At 37.0% G+C, this 25948-nt stretch overlaps 2 protein-coding genes across 3 annotated transcripts in view; one reads left to right on the plus strand and one right to left on the minus strand.

Annotated features, from left to right (window-relative positions):
• Positions 1-2655: 2655 nt before the first annotated feature.
• On the minus strand, positions 2656-21891 carry WARS1 (tryptophanyl-tRNA synthetase 1). Of its 2 annotated transcripts, none has more exons than XM_087726375.1 (11): positions 21701-21891; positions 18880-19085; positions 15810-16017; positions 14217-14325; positions 13781-13900; positions 9837-10019; positions 8755-8855; positions 7633-7745; positions 7178-7351; positions 3822-3962; positions 2656-2948 (listed from the first exon to the last, which is right to left on the minus strand). In XM_087726375.1, exons 2-11 carry the CDS (start codon positions 18991-18993, stop codon positions 2790-2792), a joined length of 1422 nt encoding a protein of 473 aa, XP_087582501.1. In that variant the 5' UTR covers positions 18994-19085; positions 21701-21891; the 3' UTR covers positions 2656-2789. The 2 variants fall into 2 exon arrangements, with proteins under 2 accessions (XP_087582501.1, XP_087582509.1); XM_087726383.1 differs by lacking the exon at positions 21701-21891 and adding an exon at positions 20876-20894.
• Positions 21892-21895: 4 nt separating this feature from the next.
• Positions 21896-25948, plus strand: part of WDR25 (WD repeat domain 25) — an 80943-nt gene continuing 76890 nt past the window's right edge. Inside the window, exons 1-2 of the mRNA XM_014057047.2 lie at positions 21896-22083; positions 24381-25158. Coding sequence (XP_013912522.2) covers positions 24463-25158 — 696 coding nt within the window. The 5' untranslated portion in view covers positions 21896-22083; positions 24381-24462. The remainder of the gene's footprint in view (positions 22084-24380; positions 25159-25948) is intronic.

A 25948-nucleotide genomic window follows, 5' to 3' on the forward strand; every position in this document is an offset into this window, starting at 1 on the left:
AATTATACAACAAATACACTGGATATGCAGATTTAAAAAACAAAAGAAACAAATAGTCTTTAGAAATGCCGATAAGGCATAGAAATAATGTGAGAAAATATCTATGGAACAGAGAGTCTTCCTGAATTGTAAACATTAAAGTCTCATACAATCTCACTTCTTGTACATTGCTTTGCACAAATATATACATATGTTATTTCACAGGATTTACTTCTATAAAAGAAAAATCTCAAGTCATGGGCAGCAGGAGCATAGAACAATTCTATTGACTTCTTTCAAGTTCAAATCAGGACTGTTGTTCCCAGATTCATCAATACTCCTAGAACCGTGATGGGGAACCTATGGCACGCATGCCACAGGTGGCACACAGAGTCGTCTCTGTGGGCACGCCAGCCGTCTCCCCAACCCAGCTCCACCGCACGTACCCGTGTGCCTTCCACTGGCCAGCTGGTCTTTGGGTCTCTACCGTGCATGTGTGGGGAGCAGGGCGCATGTGGGGGATGCATGTGTGCATGCAGGGGGGTCACAGTGCATGCATGGGAGTGCTTGCATTGAATTTTGGAACCTCATGCAGTGCCCCCACGTTGTTTTTGACCTGGAAAGACTCCTGCACCAACCTAGAAGCAAAAATGTGTGAGGGGGTGGGGCACATGCATGGGGGTGGGTCACAAATACATTGCATTATGGGTTGCTTGCACGCATGTGTGCTATCGTGCACACACGTTTTTGGCACGCAGTGACAAAAAGGTTAGCCATCACTGTCCTAGAACATTGATCTAAACATTTTTGGATCAGTAGATATCCCATCTGATTCTTCATAATCTTTCCTAGATTACTTCCTTCTTGTTAAACTGGAATAATGTGGGATGGATGGTCTCACTACTAAATGCATTTGACAGTTGGCCAAATGACTGTAATCAACATTTGCTCCTTAATGGGCCTATCTTCCCATGCGGTGGATATCTCAGGGCCCAATACTCTGACATCTTTGTAAATTATTTAAATGAGATAATAGAAAAAATGCTCATAAAATTTGTCAGTGAAACAAAGCTGGGAGAGAGTGTTAACACACAAAAGACAGGCAAAAGATTGAAATTGACCTTGAAAAACTTGAACACTGAACCCCCATCCAAAAATGTTCAGTGATGACAAATGTTAAGATTCTGAACTTATCTTAGCAGTAAGAAGGATCTGGATGCCTTGATAAACTACAGGTTAAGCAATACGGCACAGTTGCCAAAAGGGCCAATGCACTTTTTGGCTGTGTAATAAATAGACATATGATGTCAAGATCATGAGAAGTAATTAGCCGCCCGGAGTCCTACGGGATTGGGCAGCATACAAATGTTATCAAACTTCAAACTAATAGTACTACAATATGCTGAACTGGTCAGATTGCATCTGGAATACTGCAGTTCTAATTGCCATAATATGAAAAGAATGTTGAGCAACTGGAGACAATAAAGAAGAAGAACAAATATGGTAAAGAGCACAGAGGCTAAATCCTATGAAGAATTTAGTCTTTTCAGCATAAGGAAAAGAGAGCTAAGGAAAGGCATGACAGCAGTCTACCAATACGTGAAAGAATGTTATGGGGCAAAATGTGTGGATTTATTTTCCACAGAATCTGAGGATAAGAAAAAACACACAATGAGTTGTTTTATCAATGAGATCCAAATTGGAAATAAGGACGACTTTCTTGACTGTAAGAGCTGTTAAGCAGTGGAATAGCCTGCCTCCTGAAGTTTGATGAAGGTACTCCATCACTGGAAGTTTTAAAGAAAAGATTAGATACCTTTTGTCCAGGATGGTATGAGGATTCCTGCACTGAGCCAGGGGTTGGACTAGAAGTCCTCCAAGCTTCTTTCTAACCTCTATTATTTTATTTAAAAGAAAAACAATGGAATCATTTTGCTGTTGCATCCAAAGCCAAGAATCTATGTATAGGAGATATGACAAGCTACATTTTGAAGATTACTTTTTGTTGAACCATTACATTAGAAATATAGTCATTTGAAATAAACAAAGCAAAATAGAAATAAACATATCCTTTGAGATCTAAACTTCACTCATATCACGGAATAGCACAGAGTAACTAGAGCATTCAGGATGCTTGGAAACAAAGGCAAGAGGAGAATAGTTTCTACTCTGTTAAATTTCTTATTGCTCTCAGGGAATAATTGGGTTTTTTTGTGTTAGAAATACTATCTACCATGATTTGGCAAAAGTCAGCAAAAAGTTCAGTATACTTTGACTATTTCCCAGCTAGATATCATTCAAAGAATAAACTGTTCTGTCTTTCAAGCTATCATAAGTATTCTTATGACTGTAAAACACATGAATACTTCACAATTTAAACAGATAGAACCATAATTAGGATAATGAAATGTTTGAAAATACATTGACTGTAACAAAGAATTAAAGTTAGAGATGAAACAGGAAATCCTACTTGATATAAAAATGTTCCAGAGTTGGATTCTTTATTAAGTCATTTTTCTTCCTATCCACATGTTCATTGAAACTAGGTATTTTGTGGAAAAGCAATCTTCTCCGGGAAATAAATCACCATGCTAACCTATAAAGTCCATATATTATCTACAACTAACTTCTGTATTTTTTTGTCAATTACAGACACATGGTTTTCTCACATAACCATTAGTTGAATATGAATAATTTAATAATTGAAAGCAGCGCTCTTTATGCCTGTACATAATTAAGGCAAAAAAGAACAACAAAGTACAATAATGTGTGATATTTATGTGCTGATAAATTAACATGCAGTTGTAGAATTAGTAGTCAAATGCCAGTTTCCGTGGGGTCATGAATTCCTTCACCATTTCATCAGTGATCTGCTTTCGCCTTTGCTGGTGAGTCGCAATCAAGGGCTGAAGAGTTTCAATCAACACCTTCTTGAGTTCTCCTGTCAGCAGGGCTCCACTTGTGTAAGCCTGCCAAAGAATGTCACAGTCAAAGGGAATGGTCATATCCAATGACATCTCCTGCTAATCTCCTGAAAGGTACTGTGCAGACATGGAAAGCACTCTGCCTTTCTTAACTAGGAGTATCATTCCCTCTGAAAGTCTTATATAACATCATAGAAAAGGATACTTTACGCACAAGATAGTGGACTGATGACTCAGGAGTTCCTTTTAACTCCCTGAATTAATAAGACACACCAATGCAGTGTTATTAGGAATGGGAAGAGACAGGATTAATTCAACTTTCTGAATGGAAATTGACTGAATGACTTTGGCTAATGATTCTCACACCATTTAGTATTTGGGATAAAGAGCCGTGGTGGCTCAGTGGTTAGAATGCAGAACTTCAGGCTACTTCTGCTGACTGCCGGCTGCTTGCAATTTGGCAGTTTGAATCTCTCCAGGCTCAAGGTTGACTCAGCCTTCCATCCTTCCAAGGTGGGTAAAATGAGGACCCAGATTGTTGGGGGCAAGAGGCTGATTCTGTAAACCGCTTAGAGAGGGCTGTAAAGCATTGTGAAGCAGTATATAAGTTTAAGTACTATTGCTATAAAGCGGCAGAGAGAAGTACCACGTACACCACCTTGAATGTCTTGAAGACAAGGCACAATTTAAATATAAAAAAATAACTATCTTTTATTTTAAACAATTATGCTGTATTCAGAGGAAACAATATTGGATTTATAGCTGAAAAATATAAATTTTATATTTTATGAATGAAATGCTTTAAGAAAAAACAAACACCTTATAGTATAGAATCTGGCTCCTTGTGGTACATGATGATCATCTCTGAATATTTTTTTCAAGATGAGCAGAACATTTTAAAAAAAAGATGGCAATTACCTGCTTAATTTGTTCTAATCTGTCATCATCTTCAAGGAAGAAGGTGAGGTACATATAAGACACATCTACATCACAATTACCACCATATTGCCTGTGCTCTTCAACAGTGTCTTTGCCACCAGAGAAAGCATGCTTATTAATCTGGAGCAAAATAGAAGAATATGTACATGCATTAGAAGTGGGGGAAAGCTTGAATATAAAGTACACTTTATACATAATAAACAGCATTGCAAACTATCCTAAAAATACAAGTTCCAGGTGTAGCTATAAAAGAAGAGGCAGATATTGTGATTTCCAGAACTTAAAATATATTATCCACTTAGCTTTTATTAGCCTCTGCTAACATTGTCAGAGTGTAAAAACTACAATTGAAGAGATATTTGCTTTTATACATCATTGACCAATTTGGCCATTGCGCGCGTGATAGCCCCATCCAATAAACAGCATCTTTAGATTTTTCAATATTAATCAACATATTACAGTTAAATCTTATATACAGGTGAAACTCGAAAAATTAGAATATCGTGTAAAAGTTCATTTATTTCAGTAATGCAACTTAAAAGGTGAAATATATGAGATAGACTCATTACATGCAAAGCAAGATAGTTCAAGCTGTGATTTGTTATAATTGTGATGATTATGGCTTACAGCTCATGGAAACCCTAAATCCACAATCTCAAAAAATTAGAATATTACATGCAATCAATAAAACAAGGATTGTACATAGAACAATATTGGACCTCTGAAAAGTATAAGCATGCATATGTACTCAGTACTTGGTTTGGGCCCCTTTTGCAGCAATTACTACCTCTATGAGGCATGGCATGGAAGCTATCAGCTTATGGCACTGCTGAGGTGTTATGGAAGACCAGGATGCTTCAATAGTGACCTTCAGCTCTTCTGCATTGTTCGGTCTCATGTCTCTCATCTTTCTCTTGGCAATGTCCCATAGATTCTCTATGGGGTTTAGGTCAGACGAGTTTGCTGGCCAATCAAGCACAGTAATCCCACGGTCATTGAACCAGGTTTTGGTGCTTTTGGCAGTGTGGGCAGGTGCCAAGTCCTGCTGGAAAATGAAGTCACCATCCCCATAAAGCTCGTCTGCGGAGGTAAGCATGAGTACCCCAAAATCTCCTGGTACATGGCTGCGTTGATCCTGGACTTAATGAAGCACAGTGGACCAACACCAGCAGATGACATGGCTCCCCAAATCAACAGAGACTGTGGAAACTTCACACTGGACTTCAAGCATCGTGCAGTGTGTGTCTTTCCATTCTTCCTCCATACTCTGGGTCCTTGGTTTCCAAATGAGATGCAAAAGTTGCTCTCATCAGAAAAGAGGACTTTGGACCACTGAGCAACAGACCAGGTCTGTTTTTCTTTAGCCCAGGTAAGATGCTTCTGACGTTGTTTGTTGTTCAGGAGCGGCTTGACAAGAGGAATACATTTGAAGCCCATGTCCAGGATCCGTCTGTGTGTGATGGCTCTTGATGCACTGACTCCAGCCTCAGTCCACTCCTTGTGAAAGTCCCCAATACTTTTTAATGGCCTTTTCCTGACAATCCTCTCCAGGCTGCGGTCATCCCTGCTGCTTATGCACCTTTTTCTTCGACACTTTCCCCTTCCACATAACTTTCTATTAATGTGCTTTGATACAGCACTTTGGGAACATCCAACTATCTTTGCAATTACCTTTTGAGCTTTTCCTTCCTTATGGAGGGGGTGTCAATGATGGTTTTCTGCACAACTGTCAGGTCAGCAGTCTTTCCCATGATTGTGATTCCTACTGAACCAGACTGAGAGACCATTTAAAGGCTCAGGAACCCTTTGCAGTTGTTATGGCTTAATTAGCTGATTAGAGTGGGACACTTTGAGCCTAGAATATTGCACCTTTTCACAATATTCTAATTTTCTGAGATTGTGGATTTGGGCTTTTCATGAGCTGTAAGCCATAATCATCACAATTATGACAAATCACGGCTTGAACTATCTTGCTTTGCATGTAATGAGTCTATCTCATATATTAATTTCACCTTTTAAGTTGCATTACTGAAATAAATGAACTTTTGCACGATATTCTAATTTTTCGAGTTTCACCTGTATAGTAGGGTATAGTATTCTGATATTGCAAAGTAAAGAAGGCCACATCGATACAAAAACAAATAAGAGTGTATTAAACAACACGGAGTTACATTTCCACCTACCATCAATATGTTGGTTAGACACATATTATGGATTTTCCTTTGCATCTTTATGATAATGTTAAAACTATAAAACATAAAATTATGCTAATGAGCCAGAAAAAGAATTGAGTAATCAATCTGAAGATTAAACTGTTTATTTTGAATATTTTTGTAAATGAGGAAAAACATATTCAAATATGACATCATAAACAAGTGTGGAAAATCCAAAGTATTTTAGATATTACATATCTAAGAATTATGTTTTTTTTCTATTAAACCTGTTGTGAGATTCATTTTTGTCAGAATAATCATATCGGTGTTACTTTGCAAAGGGTCTTGTGCAATGTCCTCCAGGATATGACAATCGCATGTTACGAGAGATATACAAAACATGGTGGATGAGGGAAGCCCACACTCCTTAAAGCCAAACAGATTGGGATTACCCACCGTGATAATTTGCCTAGCAACTGTCAAATGATTTCATGGAGGCCATGGAGAGACAATCAGCCACAGGATCCTTAGTACATTGTGGGCTGTCCCCTGATACCACTAGATGAGATCGCTAGGGCTCGCTGCCTTAGGAGAGTGAGGAAAATCCTCAGGGACGACTCACACTCTGGTTAGCCCTTCTTTATTCTCCTACCACCTGGAATGAGATATAGAAGCATAGGCAGCCGCACAAACAGGCTGAAGAACAGTTTTTATCCGTGGGCTGTCAGACTCCTGAATGAAAAATAACCCTACAACAACATAGTATGATTGATTTGTGGGGCGGGCGCGATGTGCAGTAAGCTCACATGATGTGATTGGACTGGGTGTTTGTTAGTAGGATTCACTGGGCTAGGGATTTTTTCCGCTTTCACTGTGAGTTGTATTGTGTTGGGGGTGGTGCACAAAGGGAGCCTCAGCCAATCTCATTGTACATATGTTGTACTCTGACAATAAAGGTTTGAATTGAAATATTGCTCTTATTTTAGTTTGCAATGCAAAGTCACATGATTAGTGTGAAGTATTTAAGGCTCAGTCTGCTTTATAGTTTTCAACCTTTGCTGCAACATTCTTTGGGGAACAATTGTAGGGAAAATATAGAGCTTAAATGAATAGTCTGTGAAGACAAAGCAGCAAGCTGGAATTCAATAGCAACACAAACTGTGTGCAGCATTAGCCTCTTACCTTTGTTTTGATTTGCTTGGGTGTATCTGTAAGAAAGATGGAGGAGTTCGGATCGCTAGCACTCATTTTTGTTTGTGCTCCCTGCAAAGCTGGGAAGAAGACGGAATGCAGTAATGCTGGCTTGGGAAAGCCAATCCGAGGAGCTACATCTCTTGTCATTCTAAAATAGGGATCCTAAAAACGGAAAGGAAAAACCCAGAACAAAAAGCATCACAGCATGAATCTGTTATAGTGTAAGTCAGGAGAGGAAGAGCACTACAAATCGTATAAAGTGTTGGAAAACATTTGTTTCTTAAATTTTCTTAAATTTCCTTAAATTAAATTGTATAAAAAGAATAGAAGCTTGGATTAAAGGCAAGCTGCAACTAGCGATCTGCAGAATGTATATCTAGCTTTCATTTTTTTGTAATGGATTTGGTGGAAGTTGTTTAAAACATCTCAAGTCGCTTTCTTACCTGATCAATTGCACATGGGATCAAACACTGGATATCCTTCCTATTGTTGAAGATCTTTGGAAATGATGAGCTAAAGGATGGAGCTGCTTGAATAGCAGGAAAACTTATCTTTCCTAGGAAAACACAAAATACTCATTTGTCCAGTAAAACATAATGAAAAATAGAGTGGTTAAATACAGAAATTAGATTTCAATAAGAAATGATAGTTAAGAGAGGCCTAAAGCTAAATAACTTATTACATGTAAAGAATGTATATAAATATATTTCAGAATTAAACATTTAACAGGCAACATGCGAGCAAATACATACTTTAAAATCTTAGACAGTAATTTGAAGCATAACAATTGAAGGTGTTTGGAAAATGTGTTACTTTGTGACAGTGATTTTTACTTGATGTTATGATCTTGGAACCATTTCAATAACTAATAACAAATATTATTTTCCTTTTCTGTACACCATACTTTTAACTGTCTAAAAATTATCTAAGCAGAAATGACAATCTCCCAGGTTCAAGTACAGGATGGATAAACCTGAAACCATTAAGTTCACAGCTATTCTCACCAGAGGTGGGTTTTGGTTGGTTCGCTCCAGATCAAGTGAACCGGTAGAGGCGGTGGTGGAAGGCAAGTCGCAAGCGCACACACAAGCAAACCGGTAGCAAAATAAATTGAAACCCACCACTGACTTTCATCATTAGTAATGGTATCTGAAGATGTTGTGAGCTGTAGTTCAGTCATATAGCTGAAATTCTCTATCTATGGTAGATTACAACTATAACAAATGTATAAGTCTACAATTACTATGATTATAAAGCAAAGATGCCTCCAGTGAATTTACTTATGACATTTTTATTTCATATACGCCCTCAGAACCCTGTCTAAATAAGGAAACTTTTTTACATTAAACCTATTTCCAGAAAAATACTGTGAAGCATATAAAGCAAAGTTCATCATCTGTGGGATTCTTCATGAATTTCTAAATGAAATTTGAACCTGCTGTCCCTGGCATTAGTCCAAGATTCAAGCACTGTATTTCATTGTTTTGCTTTTTTGAACCAGAAATTCAGGTAGGTTTTTGTTTTCAATACATGGTATTAGTTAATAGAATTATATTTTAACTCACCTATGCAGTCACTATCTGTAAAACCGAAGATTCCTTTTACTTGGTTGAATGTCACATGCTTTTGAACTTTAATAATATTTTCATAGAAGCCTACGCTTGTCCTGGGAAAAGGGCAGAGACATCAAAATCTCAACACAGAGAAGACTGTGTTCTTGAGAATGTTCATAATCAATATTGCAATCAGTATGACGAAACATGGATGTTTAATATATTGTATTCAGAAATAAGTTTAAATAAAATTTAAGCTTACTTAGTTATCGTTTTCATGAAGCATTTCCAAACTATTTTATTATAGATTTCATTTTACTATATAAGCTTATACAGATTTAGTATGTTACATACTATATTAAAGCTATCATACTTTTTTGTTCTATTTTTTTCATCAGATTTGATCACCAACTGATTCCAACAGTTTTCACCCTCCAAAGCTACTAACGATCACAAGATATTAGCAGAACTGATTCTGCTGTGTTCATCAGGTCAATGCAACCTGGCAAAGGGCACTCCAGGAATAGGGCCAGGTCAGCTCAAAGGGTTTAATATATTACACCTTCTAAGTTTGCAATCCTAGAATGTTAAAACTCTGTAGAAAACCACAAGATGGGTTTTCAGAGCCTAGCCAAACAATATATATATAGCAAAATTTAAGAACTTTTTTTTCTTTGAATAAAATACTGTTTCTTCTAAAGCTGGAAGAATTTCAAGTATTGTTCTAGCTCTATTTAGTCCCTTTAATGCAATAAAACATAAGAATTACATTCCAACCATGACATTTGAATCTCTTCAAATGATTCATTAGTATGATAAAGAAAAAAGGATTATCAAACATATTTTTAACGGCAATAACTCAAAACAGAATTATTCTGTAGAATAATACTCTTTATAATGGCTTTTATTTCAAAAAGCTCTTTTTAAGCAGTGTTCTTTCTAAAACTGACATATGCCATATTATGCATTAGATTTCCTGAAAGAAAATTGGTTAAAGAAGCTGCAGTGAACTGTGTTAAAGTTTCTGGATAGTTTAACATTACTTCAAAATGATGAATTTTGATCATTCAGTTATCAAAAAATGAGATCCTTACCCCATATAAGACAAATCAGAAAAGATAAAAGTTTTATTAATGTCAAATCCACAGGCTATTATGTCCTTGATGTTTTCTATAGCATACTGGTAGGCTTTCTCAATGGTCAGATCTTTCCACAAATATTTCTCATCATCAGTCATTTGTATGACTAATGGAACATTAAATGTTTCTTGTAACCACCTAGTAAGAAACAGAACAAGTTTACACAAAACAAGTTTTTCAAGCTAACTTCTAGTTAAATTATGTGATATGCAAACAACAAGTTAATAACCTTATTTACGATCACTTATGCAGCCTTTGGACAAATATTTTCTCAGTCAGCAACATTTATTTGAGTATACCTCTTGGTATGTAGGTACACACCTGCCTACGGATATGCTAATAATAATAATGTGGTAACGCATATATAGCTATTTTGCAAGAAAAAATACATGTATATGATCAATTGTGGAAGTAGTTTATCCTATAACTGATATGAATAACAAGCCATGTTGACATCAAATTGATAGGTATCTTTGTATCACAGTGTAAATGATATGATTACATAATTATTTTATTACATTTGAAGCAAGGACATTAGACATGTTCATTTAGGTGATGATGCCATGACAAACAAATATTCCTTTTCCTGTCCAGTCCTTGGAGATGTTCATGCTTCTTTGGAATGAGAGTACCCTCTTCCTGCATAATAGTAGCTTTTAACTTAAAGTACAAATCAATTTAGTAATGCCAATTAGATTTTGAATTCTACAACACTGATATCTTGTAAATCTTTCAAGTACCTCTAGAAATGGAGGACTAGAATAAACTGAAGTCAAAATTGGATGCAAATATTTTTAATGAGCCTCAGTGCTGCACTGGTTAGAGTGCAGTACTGCAGCTACTTCTGCTGACTGCCAGCTGCCTGAAATTTGGCAATTCAAATCTGACCGGGTCAAGGTTTTTTTTTTTTTTTTTTTTTTTTTAGCAATAGCAGTAGACTTATATACCGCTTCATAGGCCTTTCAGGCCTCTCTAAGCGGTTTACAGAGAGTCAGCATATTGCCCCCAACAATCTGGGTCCTCATTTTACCCACCTCGGAAGGATGGAAGGCTGAGTCAACCCTGAGCCGGTGAGATTTGAACCGCTGACCTGCTGATCTAGCAGTAGCCTGCAGTGCTGCTTTTAACCACTGCGCCACCTTGGTTGACTCGGCCTCCCATCCTTCAGAGGTGGGTAAAATGAGGACTCAAATTGTTGGTGGCAATATGCTGACTCTGTAAACTGCTTAGAGAGGCCATGCCCACCCCAGCTCCATGAAGGGGAGAAACATCATGAAATGTCACATGATGCCAATGTGATGCGGCGAGTTTGACAACCGTGGGCTATATCCTTGTTCTGCGGTCAGTGTCATAGCTATTTTGTTAACAGTCAGGATCAGAGGTGGTATTCAGCAGGCTCTGAACAATTCTAGAGAACTGGTAATGGAAATTTTGAGAAGTTTGGAGAACTGGTACATATCACCTCTAACTGGTGCTGCCCCCATCTATTCTCTGCCTCCCAAGTGTCAGATGATCAGGAGGAAATGGGGATTTTGCAGTATTCTTTCCCTGGAGTGTGGTAGGAATGGAGATTTTACAGTATCCTTCCCCTGCCACACCCACCAAGCCATGTCCACCAAGCCACGCCCACAGAACTGGTAGTAAAAAATTTGAATCCCACCACTGGTCAGGACATCATGTCTAGCTTAGTCCTTGAAGTTTTATGCATTTTTACACAAAAGAAACCCCAGTTTCAAAACAGATAACTTCCATTTGTGTGCATAAGATTCTGTATCCAGCAGAATCAATTCAGAAATAATGAGTACTCAGAAATAAATTCCAGTAAACACTATGAGACTTATTAAGAAATCAATAGTTTGGACTTTAACATCTTTTTCAGGCTCAAAATGTATGCATTTCCAATCCTCTTCTTTACCTCAGTACGCTTGATATCAGCTTGAAGGATGCCCAGGTATTTGTAATGATTATTTTTATCCAGACATTTAATTTTATTTCCATAGGCTATCTTGACTGTCTTCCTTTTCACTATTTTCCTCCATTGATGGTAAAAGTGGCACATTTATCCAATTCAAACCCATTGGCTGTATATATGCACAGTGTTGAGCAATGATTTATTAGAACAGTGTTGTGATATTAGTATTAAAATACTTTATTCATTAAACATGAAACTCAGTCAACTGAATATTCAAAAATGCATCAGAAATACCATTGACTGGTGCTAATGGTTGATACGGGTTGCTGACGGTGTCCTAGGTAACAACCAAGTACCTTCTTAAAATATATGATGTTCTGAGTAGTGCAGTTTTTGCAGTTCTGCTGGTGTTATTGCAGGAAGCTGCAATTTGTTGATGTATCTTGCAACATTCTTGGACATGGTGCCAAGTGCCCCGACAATGGGTATCACTGTTACATGTTTCATCCATTATTGGGTAGTTTCAATGGCCAAGTCTGGTATTTCGTGGTTTTTTCCAATTCTTTTTCTTTGATTTTGGCATCTCCTGGTACCGCGATGTAAATCTACAACCATGATATCTGGCATGTTGTGTCCCAAATGACGATTCGTCTGTATTCGAAAGTCGCACAAGATCTTCACCTTCTCATTTTAGGTAACTTCTTCAACTTTGTGCTCCCATGATTTTTTTGGATACAGGTAAGTCATATTTTTTACATAATCACCAGTGGTTTAATTTAGCAACTCAGTCGTGTGTAGCTTTGTAATCAGTTTGTGCAATTATGCTGCATTCACAAATTAAATGTGAAACATCAACTTTGTTGTTGCAAAGTTGGCAGTTTGGGTTGTCAGTGGATTTTTGTATCTTTGCTTTCATGGCATTAGTTTGTAGTGTGGTTCTTGAGCAGCGAGTATTAAACCTTCCATTTCTTTCTTGATGGTTCCCATTTTAAGCCTATTCAATCTATTTAATCTGTATCCAACTGTTTTTTCCCTATATTCTGCCTTTGTTTCTTTTGTTTTTATACTGTTCTCTGTTTTCACAGCCTATAGCAATTTTTCTGTACTTTGGTTCACATAATCATTCAAACTTTGTTTTTCTTCTTCTACAGTTTGATAGCTTTGCAATAGCCCCCTGCCACCTATTTTTCTTGGCAGGTACAATCTGTCGATGTCACTCTGTGGATGTAAAGCGTGATACATATTCAAACGTTTGCTCATTTTCCGGTCCAGGTTTTCCAGTTCAGCCAAAGTCCAGCTGATGATTCCAGCTGAGTAGCGTATCACTGGAACTGCCCATGTATTAATGGCTTTAATTATGTTTCCAGCATTCAGCTTTGATTTAATATTTTGCTTACCCTCCTTATGTATCTCTTTTGTGTTGACTCGTTGACTTTTCCATTCAAGATGTTATCTGCTTCCAATATGCCTAGGTATTTGTAACTGTCATCCTTTGCTAATGCTTTCACTATGCTTCCATTTTCCAGTTCAATTCCTTCTATTTTTTCCATTTTTCCTCGCTGCATGGATAATATGCTGACTCTGTAAACTGCTTAGAGAGCCCTGTAAAGTGGTACATAAGTCTAAGTGCTATAGCTATTGCTATTAATGAGCAGAAACATGTATGCATGCATTTATGTATGCATACAATGTGTTCCGCTCATGAAAAATATTTGCATCCAATCTGGGGTTATCTCCCTTTCCCATAAAAGTACCTTATATACAGCACAGTTCAGGAGAATATACTATAGTTCAAGAGTTGTTTCCAGAAGAGACAGCAACAAAGAAATGATACTTCTCTAAACATTTCTGTATATTGATCTCAACCTCCATGTCCTAATTCCAGATCTTAGCAATTAGCATAATGCAAACATCTACCACTGAAATTAATTACTTTTAAAATAAGAAACAATTTAATAATTAAAAAAATCTGATCAGAATTACTTACTTTGTAAACATAAATGGGATAAGGTGGCCAACATGCATTGTCTCAGATGAAGGACCTCTGCCTGTATAAAGATAAAATGGCTTCTTCTGTTCATAGGCATCAAGAATTTGGTTCATATCTCTGGAAGAAAATAAGGAAACATTGTGTGCTTTTAAAGGAAACACCCATGTAAAGATAAATGAGAGCAGCATGAACAGATTTCAGTGATTATTTTGTATTTTAAAAAAATACTATGCCATAATTTATATCATGTGACAAGATTCTAGTTTTGAAATACAAAGAATGTAGGACCACCATTTCCATTTCATGCTCCAAGTTTTAGTTTTCTTTCATAGGGATGCTTGTAGAATAGTACTCAATATATTGATGAATGACAGAGACATTTAGAAAGGATATTTTGTTTGATTCAAATAAGCTAATGATAAAGCGCACTTACCTATGAGAAAAGAAAATACCTCGCCGTAGAAAATGATGTGGTTTTTGACCTGTAATTCTCTCTATTCTATTGATGAGGTCTTTATCAATTTTGCTACTGCCAAATCGAACTGAAAACAATAGAAATAGAGACTAAATTATATACATGATGGTGAATACATTAATGAATAAAGCCCCAATCCTCAGAAAATAAATGGGAAAATAGTTGAAATGATTTGAAAAGGTTGTACCATATGTAAATGTTGAACACATAAGAGAACTACACTTGATCTCAAATGAAAGGTCAAAAAGTGATGATCGGTCTTGACTTGAAAATTAACTGTACAATAAATATTTGCTGACACAACATGTCTACTTATGCAATTACTTAGATTTCAAGATAACTTTTTCAATCTATATTACCTTCATAATTCAATAAAACTTTCATCCTCTCTGAATATACAGTATATCCTAAGGTTTATGCTGTAAAATCTACTGAATACACTGCATATTTTGCTTTTTAAAGGATCAGTTAAACTCTATAGCAGCTCTCTTATTTGATGTCCTTAAATAGTAACATAAAAATTGGCTATTAATGTTACTTATCCCCCATTCCAGTGACATTGTTACATCTCATGGTTTTTAGAATCTAAACATAATCCTGATTTTAAAAAATTGTGAACTGAAAAAACATCCCTACGCTGCTGCCCATAAAAGTAGGAAAATTAAAAAGGAAAGGAAACTTAATAACGCTTCTTTGGAAATCTTGAATAGCAAAGAAGCATAGTAGTTGAATAAGATCGAGGGTCAATGAATTCTAACATCTTAACCATGACACTTTCATGAAAGCCCACCTATAAAACATGAGGTTAGTGCCCCATCTGGCAATCGGGAAAGATAATATTTTATGAAAAGTGCTATTTGAAAACGAACAATCATTTTTTTTTATAACTTCAAGGCTGTGGCAAAAATAGGTCAGTGCCTAAAGAGCATCCTTAGATACATGTGCTGTATTTCAAAAAACGTCACCACCACCAATCCCATTGTATTCCATTTTCTAATTAATTTAATCTTAATTTATATTAATATTTAACATGTCAATGTTTTTAATGTTCTGTGCTTTCACTTTTAGAATGTTGTAAGCTACTCAGGGGATACGGTGGCTCAGTGGCTAAGACTCTGAGCTTGTCGATCAGAAAGGTCAGCAGTTTGGCAGTTCGAATCCCTCGCGCCACGTAACGGAGTGAGCTCCCATTATTTGTCTCAGCTTCTGCCAACCTCGCAGTTTGAAAGCATGTAAAAATGCAAGTAGGAAAATAGGAACCACCTTTGGTGGGAAGGTAACAGCGTTCTGTGCGCCTTCGGTGTTCTGTGTGCCTCCGTGGCCACATGACCATGGAGACAACTTTGGACAGCCCTGGCTCTTTGGCTTTGAAACAGAGATGAGCACTGGCCCCTGGAGTCAGGAACGACTCGCACATACATGCAAGGGGAACCTTTACATTTACCTTTTAAGCCACTCAGAGACACTTGACATGTGACATGGACAGCATATAAATGTAATAAATAAATAAACAAACCAATATGTTTTTTAAGGTAATAGAACCCCACCCACCTATAAGTTTATCATAATCTACTCCTTTTGCATTGGATGTCTGCACTGTCCAGGGATCCACAAAATCATCCTCGTCAACGTTGTCTGGACTGTTACTGACTGTAGTGAAATCTGTTGGAGGAGAATCTGCTTTATATTCTTGACCTGTAGCTGTTTTATAGGTTACTTTTAATGACAGCAACAACTTAACTGCAGCATCAATTTCATCCTGGGAATAAAATAATAAAATATCATAACAGCATTCAAATAAATTAAGTTTAGAGACACTGAACCTAGCAACTATATACATATATGCATATTCAATGTTCTCAATATCTACCATGCATAGAAATTACAGTGTGAAGACAAAAATCTGCATGGGAATGAAACAGCTGGTTCTGGGGAAAAAAAGGCAAAAGAAAATTCTCAAAACCACAATTACAGCCAAACAATCTGCTTGTGTAATGTTGAGCACGTCATTCAAGGCCTCTATTGCACTTTTTCCACTTGCAAAACAGGTAAAAATATTTAACTATTTCATATGGGTACAGTGGAACCAAAAAGGAAAGGTTATTATAAGTATTCCATTTAAGATTTTGGTGAGCTTATTCCAACTAGAACCAAATTGCTTGCTTATCATGTCCTTCTTCAAAATCCAAGTGGTTTTACATAATTCTTTATTTATATAATTTACATGGCTGCCCGTCTCACAATACGATGCCTAACTCACTATATGGCTTGGGATAGTGCACAAAGATTAAAAATCCAACAGGGAAAAACATTAGTCCAGGATGGTGAATGAATCATTCTAATCCTAAAATCACTTCAGTAACAAAACTTGCCTAACCTCCAGGCCTGAAAGTCTGGGGAAACAGGGCACGACTCACAAAAGACTAACAGGATCAGGGCCATCCAGATCTCTTGGGGGTGGGGGGGGGGATACTGTTGCACAAGGTAGGCTGTGCTACAGAGAAGACATGATTTCTAGACCCAATAAGTTGACATTGTTTAATAGAGGTCACTGGAGCATGTTCTTTTTGCTATATCCAGACAGGTGATCCAAAACAGTGGGTAAAAGGCAGCCCTGCATTTGATTTAGACTTAGCTCGTATCAAGAACAGCTGCTTTTGTAATCACCCAAAAAGAAAAAAACTTGCCCTTGAGACTCTGCTTGTCTCTGTTTATCGTATCTGTGGAGTCCTTGGTATTCTCTGAGTTTGATTGCTCAGAGAGCACAAAGGACTCCACCATTCAACCAAAAGGTGTATGCAGATGTGTGTATTAGAGGAGGAATTCAGCAGGTTCCGACCAGTTCTGGAGAACCGGTAGTGAAAATTTTGAGTTGTTTAGAGAACTGTTAAATACCGCCTCTGACTAGCCCCACCCCCATCTATTCTCTGCCTCCCGAGTCCCAGCTGATCAGGAGGAAATGGGGATTTTGCAGTAACCTTCCTCTGGTGTGGGGAGGGAATGGAGATTTTACAGTATTCCTCCCTTGCCACACCCACCAAGCCACGCCCACAGTAGTAAAAAAAATTGAATCCCACCACTTGTGTGCATATATGTATGGATATATCTACACATACACACACAGTGGAGGATTAAGGCTCACTGGTGCCCTAAGCACTGACAAATCTTGGTACCACCCTCCTTTGTAAATAGTGTAGAAATTTTCATTGGCTTTCTTTCTCAACTTTGTGGTGCCCCTTTGGACCTGGTGCCCTAAGCATGTGCTTAGACTGCTTAATGGTTAATATACCATTGCGAGACCCGAGCGCATACACACACCTATTGGAGCATCATATCTGACATGTTATAGTTGGTGCACAAGCTGCAGAGTCCTGAGCCTAACTTTCCTTTAAGTGAAAGTTGGAGGTAGAGTGAGCAAAATAGCTTCCTGCCTGCTCCTTAATGAAAAATTTCATTTCTTTCTCCAAATTCCTGATAATATCTAGTCTAAGATTTTTCAAGCTGGACTTTACAGAACTGTAGGGTTATAAAAAAACCTGAGTGGGTTTCCATGAAACTAAGGTAGAAAAAAAAATCCCTGCATGCGACTGAGGGGGATATGGGGTTGTCCCCCCTTTTAGTCTCTGATAAGACTAAAAACACAAACTTTCCATTTATTAACTCTCCCTTAAGGACTAAGGTATTCCCCCCCTTCACAAAATCCTTGAATTCACTCAGCCTTCTTCTCCTACCACACCCCCAAAGTGGAACTCATTGATTACGGAGATGTTTACAGATAATAATATATATCCAACTACTTCAACCTTGGAAGATTTCATATGCTACAATGGGCAAAAATCCAAAGGGCAAGTACAGTTCTCAGTTTTCTAAGCAGCTAGTTCACACCTTAAGTTGTACAAGGTAAGACTGTATCCATCTTAGAAGAGATAATGCATTGGTTATAGCTCTCACAGATTCTGTTAAAACTATTTTGTCTAGATTGTAACAGATTTGACTGATTTTATCCACAGAATATAATGCAGAACATTTACTATGAAGGTCCAATTTTTAAATTAAATCTACAGTAAAGATTTAGCAATTGAAATAAGCTGTAGACAGATTCTAAGTAAAGAAAACAACAAAAAATTATTTACACATTGCATTGCCACTGAATAAATCCTATGATGAATTTGAAATTTGTTCTTGCTCATTTTGTCATTTTTACTAGTAGCTAAGCTTGCTGGAGAATACGAAAAAGGTCTGAGAGACTCAGGGGACAGTCATGTAAGTCTGTTTGTGACAATTTCTTCCAAGTATTATTTGTGAGTAGATGAGATGAACAAGCCAAGAAAAGAGCAAAGGCTGAATCAGAGAAAATTTCTACTAATCCAGTAAAAGCCTTTCAAGGGGCACTTTTGCTTACAGAACAAATGCTCTAGATCTAATACTATATTTTATCAAGAAACTTAAAATTCAATTCTGGTGGCTGAATGACAGAACACCCCCCAATTCAATTCAATACTCATATTTTGTAGTAACAGTTATTACAAGACAATTATTAAAATATTTATATAAGTGGATTCTACAGAATGAATGAATGAATGAATGAATACACACATACACTAACAAAGTACTGCTTTACCTTTGGTGCTTTTATGGATTTCAGTGATCTGACGTTTTCTCCTTGTGCAGCTATTTGTTCAAACAGTTCAAGAGGCTTAAGAGAGCAAAAGCTTCCATTTGGAATATCTGCCATTTTAAGGAGTGTGGAAAGTCTTGTATTTTTAATTTAAAGTCCGTCTTATGATGTTTTATCCAGAAAATTCAAAACAGCAATTTTGAAGAATTCTATAAGACAAATAATAAATATTAGTATGTATGTACGTATCTATCTATCTATCTATCTATCTATCTATCTATCTATCTATCTATCTATCTATCTATCTATCTATCTATCTATCTATCTATCTATCTTATCTATCTATCTATCTATCTATCTATCTATCTATCTATCTATCTATCTATCTATCTATCTATCATCTATAAATCTATGAATTACATAAGGATACAGGTAGCCCTTGACTTATGACCACAATTGGGACTGAAACTTTCATTGCCAAGTAAGGCAATTAAGTCACGCCAGATTTTATGATCTTTTTTGCTACAGCTCTTAAGTGAATCACTGAGGATAAGTGAAACTGGCTTCTGCCACTGAGTTTGTTGAGTGGGAAGGTCACAAATGCTGATAACGTGTCCTTTAAACATTACAACAATCCATGCTAAGCCCTGAATTTTGATCATGTGATTGTGGAAGCATTGCAATAATCATAAGTGCAAGGACTGGTTGTTTATTACCGTTTTCAGCTGTGTTGTAGCTTTAAATAGTTGGCAAAAAATGGGTTATAAGTCAAGGGCAATTTGTACTTATTGGAAAGATTAATACACACTTATTAGTAAATGTATTTCATTTAAAACAATGATACTGTTACAATATTGCACTGTAATCAATGTCAAGAAGCAATTACATTAAAAAAACCATGCTTGTCAGCTAGGATAGATATTTCATAGCCTTTCTTGCCTGGCCTTCATCTGAAGTAGACAATCCTATTTCAGACATCATTTGACATTGACAGCCTATCATATTCAAAATTAATTGGGGTTGTCTGAGCCACATATTCTTAAGCGCAAACTAGTGAGGTCAGTGGTCAGGAATAATGGAATCTGAAGATGAAGGTTCATTCTCCAAGCTTGTGGATTGCTTTCTGAATGTTTCGTTACCAGGCTAGGTAACATCTTCAGCAGAATTTAGGGAATGTTACAGACTGGTAATGAAATGTTCAGAAACAAATCCACAAGCTCGAACAAACGAACCTCCACTCTCATCCTACACTTAAGCTACAAATATTCACCACTATTACATAATGGAATCTATTCTCCAATAATACCTGGAGAGCAACAGATTTTCTATTTCTGATGAAATACATTTAGAATGAAGTGGGAAACACCATTACTTTTAACTTATTTATTTTTGTTAATTCTGTATCTAAGCAAAATCAAAGTGTCTGTCTATTGATCAAATGGCATTGGCGGGTACAAGATATTAATCCTGTCCCCTGTATCTGCATCATTTGTTCCTGAACTATCAGCTCCAGTGAAGATGTTGAACCACATAGGAAAGACAAAGAAAGAAGAAAACTCATTTAATCCATTTTTTACTATTTCATTGTATTTCTCATCATATATCTTATGATTATAGTTAAACTACAATTGCACAATCAACTATTTTTCTACTTTAATATGAATAATTTTTCTATAATGCTTTTTAGCTATTTTTGGGCTTTGACACATTATATAATTGCCTTTCCTCCAACTCAATGGCTATATTTCTTGAAAAGTATACCAATTCTAACATTGTGTTAAGGCTTTGCTACAGTATCATTGTACTAAATAATTCAATTGTTGTATCAATCCAATATTGTTATTTGGATTTGAGGACCAGTTCTCCAAGCTCTGACCATCATACATACATACATCATGCTCACATGGCCCCAATTACAATTCCAAACCATCAGTTTACAGGTAATGAGAAAGCCACTAGCCGAGTCTTTAGATTAGAGAATTCCAACCTGTCAACTTACTTCCACAAACCTGGGCTGAAAATAATCTGCTCTAAAAAGAGCAGCTTCCCACATTTCCTTTCTGCACTTGGACAGCACCAGTGACTACCAGCATAGAAACACAGCAAACGAACATATCTTTTAAAAAGGAGAACAAGGAATCAAATCCTACCCTGAAATGAAAATTACATCTGCAATTTTCTCATTAGACAAGGTTAGGCAAGGGCTTGGTTTCAGTTTCAGCTGAATCTGCAATATTGGTAGAACAGTCTCTGTGGCATCTTTTACAGGGCCATTGTATGCATTTCAATGAAAAAGCTTGTAAAGTCCTTTAAAAATTGAAATCTTAATTATCAACCTCCTGGTCAGGGTGGCCTAGTAGTCACACAAGGGCTAATTTTTCAGGAGAGCAAAAAGATACATACAACACCTATCACCAAACACAGAAAGTCAGGCAGAAAAAGCAGCAGTTTTTTTCCCCAACCCTAGATTCAGTTTTTCTTTCTCTCCTACGAAAATCTCTCTTCCTCTCCTCCAAAGATATTATTTATTTATTTATTTTTATTTATTTATTTAGTTTGTCACTCATGTACAATAACAGAAATAAGAATAAACATGAATAAGAACACAGGAAATGCGTACAAATAAATGGGGACAGTAGGACAGGGACGTTAGGCACACTGGTGCGGTTATGCACGCCCCTTAAAGACCTCTTAGGAATGGGGTTTTCCCCCCTCCGATCCCCCTTTCTTTTTCTCCGATCCCCAGCCGACTTTTCAAGATAGCTAGAGGCGTCCCCGCTCTGGCTCCTTTTACCTCCCTTTCCCCCCCTGCCTTTTGCCTTACCTGTCTGCGGAATCCCCCACTTCTTTCAGCGGCTCTCCAGCAAGAGCAACCCCATTGCATCAGCTACAGCACAGCCCGTGCGACGCCGATCGTCTTCCGATCAGGAAAGGCGTCCCTAGGCCGGAACTGAGGACAACGAGGAGGAGAGAAACCGACAGCGCTTCGTCCTGCGGGAAGGTCCGCCAGAGAGGCCAAACTGTCGTTAAAATAAAAAATAAAACTAAAGAGCGCACAAACCAGGAAGAAAGGCGGACGACGCGCAGGAGAGTAAACCAGGAACCCTTGAGAGCAAGTCGAGTTTCCTAGGGGAGGCTTTATCGAGGGAAGGATGTGGCCGTGCTGCAAGGCGATCTAAATCTGATGTCAGAGGCGGCTGCGCTCAGGTAGTGTTGCTGTAAAGTGGGTCCCCCTTTAGGTCAATGATTTGAGTGACTAGGAGTTTTTCTCTCCCTTATTCGTTAAGTCCCCGGCCCACTCAGGATCTGCTTCGATGGCAACGGTTGCAGTTGGTACCAATTATGTTCCCGAGCGGTCTTTGCTTGTCCTAAGAGAGGAAATAAACGTAGCGAAGCTCGTTTTGTAAATGCCTCTATTTCCTAAACAGCCTAGTCGGATACAGAGAGGACAGATTCTCAGGCTGATTAGCAAGGGTTCGTTTCTGTGTCCCTCCACCTGCTAAATTGCCTAGTGTGAAAAGATGCAGGAACTGGCTTCTCCTTACTTCCCAGGCTTCTATTTTCAGCCATGCCAAGTATAGTTGCTTTTTCAAGAGCATCATCTACTTTTATGAAATGTCCTAAGTAGTTCTTGCTTGCTGTTGGTAATCTTTATTTATCTAGCACATTCCTCTATAACAGAATAACAGTTGGAAAGGACCTTGGAGGTCTTATAATCTAACCTTCTGCTCAGGCAGGAAACCACAAAAGATTGTTCAATCTCTTCTTAAAAATCTCCAGGTTTGGGATCATTCACAACTTCTGGAGGCAAGTAATTCCACTGATTAATTGTTCTAACTGTCAGGAAATTTTTCCTTAGTTCTAGATTGGTTCTCTCCTGGATTAGTTTCCATCCATTGCTTCTTGTCCTGCCTGCAGGTGCTTTAGAGAACAGGATGATCCTCTCTTCTTTATGGCAGCCCCTTAGATATTGGAACACTGCTATCATGTCACCCCATTTCATTAAACTAGACATAACCAATTCATCCAATCATTCTTGGTATATTTTAGCCCCCAATCCCCTCATCATCTTTGTTGCTCTTCTCTGCACTCTTTGTAATGCTTTATCTTTGAGCTCAAGAAAACAAAAGAATCACTTTCGCTGTCACCTGTGAGTTCAGCATGCTAGTTAATATGATTGTCTTTTTAATATTTAACAATCCAAATTTTTCATTTTCCTTGTTTACTTTAATAGTGAGCACTTTTAAGTCCAAGCCCTTTTTTTACTGTAGGGGTATAAGTAGTATTGTCTCAAATATCAAATTGTTGATGTTTCAGTATTCTATTAGGCTAATTGGTTAGCCTTAAATGTATGTTTATTACATGTTGTATTCTAGACACTCACTATTACACACTTACATACTAGACACACTGAATTCATACTGCTATATCTATTGATATATTCATTCATTTAACTGAACATGGCCCTCTACTTGCTTTTTATAAAATCAGAAGTGCTGGCTCCCTGACAGTTTTTTTTAAATTCAGCAAATGAGTAAAATTATCTTAGTTGGGAAAAGGCAATATGTCAGCCAAATTAGTATTTTGAGACTGACATTTTATTGATTATATAGTAACTCTAAGAGCTTCTTGAGTTAGAATTAACCAGCCCTGTATGATCAGGGATAGAGGCTTTTGATTCTTCTGCATTATTACAAAGTTAGATGCTGAAATGAGAAGGAGTTGCTGTTTTATACTAGCATTAACTAGAGCAGTCTTTCTCTAGATGTTAGATTGTATTGTATAGTACAGGCTTTCTGGAGACCTGTAAAGACACAATTGTTCTAGATCAATGGTTCTCAACCTTCCTAATGCTGCGACCCTTTAATATAGTTCCTCATGTTGTGGTGACCCCCAACCATAAAATTGTTTTATGTTTTCTGTATTTTTTCAAAAATATGTGCTTTCCTATGGTCTTAGGCGACCCCTATGAAAGGATGGTTTGATCCCCAAAGGGGTCCCAACCCACAGGTTGAGAACCACTGTTCTAGATTATTCTTTTTTGATTGATATTAATTACCGGCAGAGATATATGCATTTGTCATAGGGATTTTTGTTCAGGTTATTTCCGAATCATTAGATTCTTTTACCTCATCATGGGTATTTTAATATTTAATAATGGGTATTATAGGTATTATAACAACCATTTTAATGTTTACTGTAGATATTAATGCCTAAATGCAATATTGCAGATGCTTATACATGTTGCTGCTGTTGATGTTTATATTTAATTTTGTGTGTAAGCTGAGTCCATACTAATTGGGCAGCATATAATGTGAATAATTAAGTAATTATTTATTTAATATATTTATGTAATAAATTAATTAAGTAAAGTACACTAATTAAGAAATTAAAAGTACAAATATTGTTAAGCTCTGGAAATAAATTACAATGACTTTTGTAAGTAAGAAAGATATGAAACAAATTATTTAAAGTGACTAATTGTATTTGTGCTTTCATTACAGAAACTAGTCATTGTTGATAAGAATCCAAAAACATACTAGTACATTTCAGGGGCCCCTTGCCCTCCCCCCAATAGTTCCCATAATGAGTTTTTCCCTTGTTGCTTATGATGATTCGGATTCTGAAGCAGAGACTGGGAGATCTGGAGATGTTATTAGCAGTGAAATCAATCTAACAGATTCCGCTGTGGATGTTGTTCAGCCCACTGATGACTTAAATATTATTTCTGAGACAAAAGCCGAATCTGTGGAATACATGGGAAGCTCCAAAAAGAACATGTCTTATGAGGATACCTTTCAACAGCATCTACAACCTAATGAAAAGACTACAATAACAGCAGTACAACAGCAGCACAACAGAAATTGTACTCTGACTAAAACAAGGACTAGGTATACCCAGCCATTATATACCCAGCTGTTGGAACCTAAAATACCTTCTGGAAACGCATATGCTCAGAAGAGGATGCGTAATGATGAAGATGTAACGATTCAAAAACTGAGACCATATGTTTCAAAAAAAGTGCAACAGGAAAAAAAGGAATACCAAGAAGAGAGTGCATCGTCTCCAGTTAAATTTAGTACAGCTGAAGATAAAATGACAGTTAAAGTTTCCCAATATATTATGCCATATGTAGGATCAAAATATGCAGTTACTGAAATTCCAAAGAACTTAGTATTTCACATGGCTGAGCACAGTGGACCAGTTAATGCAGTTCGCTGGTGTCCTCTACAGAGGTGGAGCCATATGCTGCTTTCTGCCTCTATGGATAAAACTGTCAAGGTAACGTATTGCAGTATAAATGTCTTTAATTAACTATTACTTATATAATGATTGAAGTTCCCTACGAACCTTTTTCTAAGCTATATTAAACAAAACATATTCTGTATCTTGTCCATAACAGTCTGAGTTGAGATTAAATTGTCTGTTGATGAATATTAATCTGTACATTTTGTGGATGTGAAAAATACTGAACAGTATAGTTTCATCAATAGAATAGAATTCTTTATTGGGCAAGTGTGATTGGACACACAAGGAATTTGTCTTTGGGGTATATGCACTCAGTGTACATAAAAAGACAAGATACAGTCATCAAGAATCATAAGGAACAACACTTAATGATAGTTAAAGGTACAAATAAGCAATCAGGAAACAATATCAATATCAATACAAATCATATAACTTTTTCAACTTTGTGCTCCCATAACTTTTTGGATACAGGTAAGTTATATTTTTTACATAATGACCAGTGGATTAATTTAGCAACTCTGTCGTGTCTAGCTTTGTAATCAGTTTGTGAAATTATGCTGCATTCACAAATTAAATGTGAAACATCAACTTTGTTGTTGCAAAGTCGGCAGTTTGGATTGTCAGTGGATTTTTGTATCTTTGTTTCATGGCATTAGTTTGTAGTGTGGTTCTTGAGCAGCGAGTATTAAACCTTCCATTTCTTTCTTGATGGTTCCCATCTTAAGCCATGTTCATGTCAAGTTGTAATCACATTTTTGTTCAATATTTTTCAAGTGGTGTCCATGCAAAGCTTTTGTTTTCCATCTATTTAATCTGCCATCCA

Source organism: Thamnophis sirtalis, unplaced genomic scaffold (assembly GCF_051295495.1).
Source record: "Thamnophis sirtalis isolate CommonGarterSnake01/CBP01778 unplaced genomic scaffold, rThaSir2_p1.2 scaffold_1, whole genome shotgun sequence".
NCBI lineage: Eukaryota > Metazoa > Chordata > Lepidosauria > Squamata > Natricidae > Thamnophis > Thamnophis sirtalis.

Coding starts and splice junctions, on each gene's coding strand:
- WARS1 (XM_087726375.1), bottom strand. CDS start 18,993: ATGGCAGATATTCCAAATGGAAGCTTTTGCTCTCTTAAGCCTCTTGAA. Junction 16,018..18,879: donor AATCCATAAAAGCACCAAAG/GTAAAGCAGTAC, acceptor TTTTATTCCCAG/GATGAAATTGATGCTGCAGT. Junction 2,949..3,821: donor GATTAGAACAAATTAAGCAG/GTAATTGCCATC, acceptor ATTCTTTGGCAG/GCTTACACAAGTGGAGCCCT.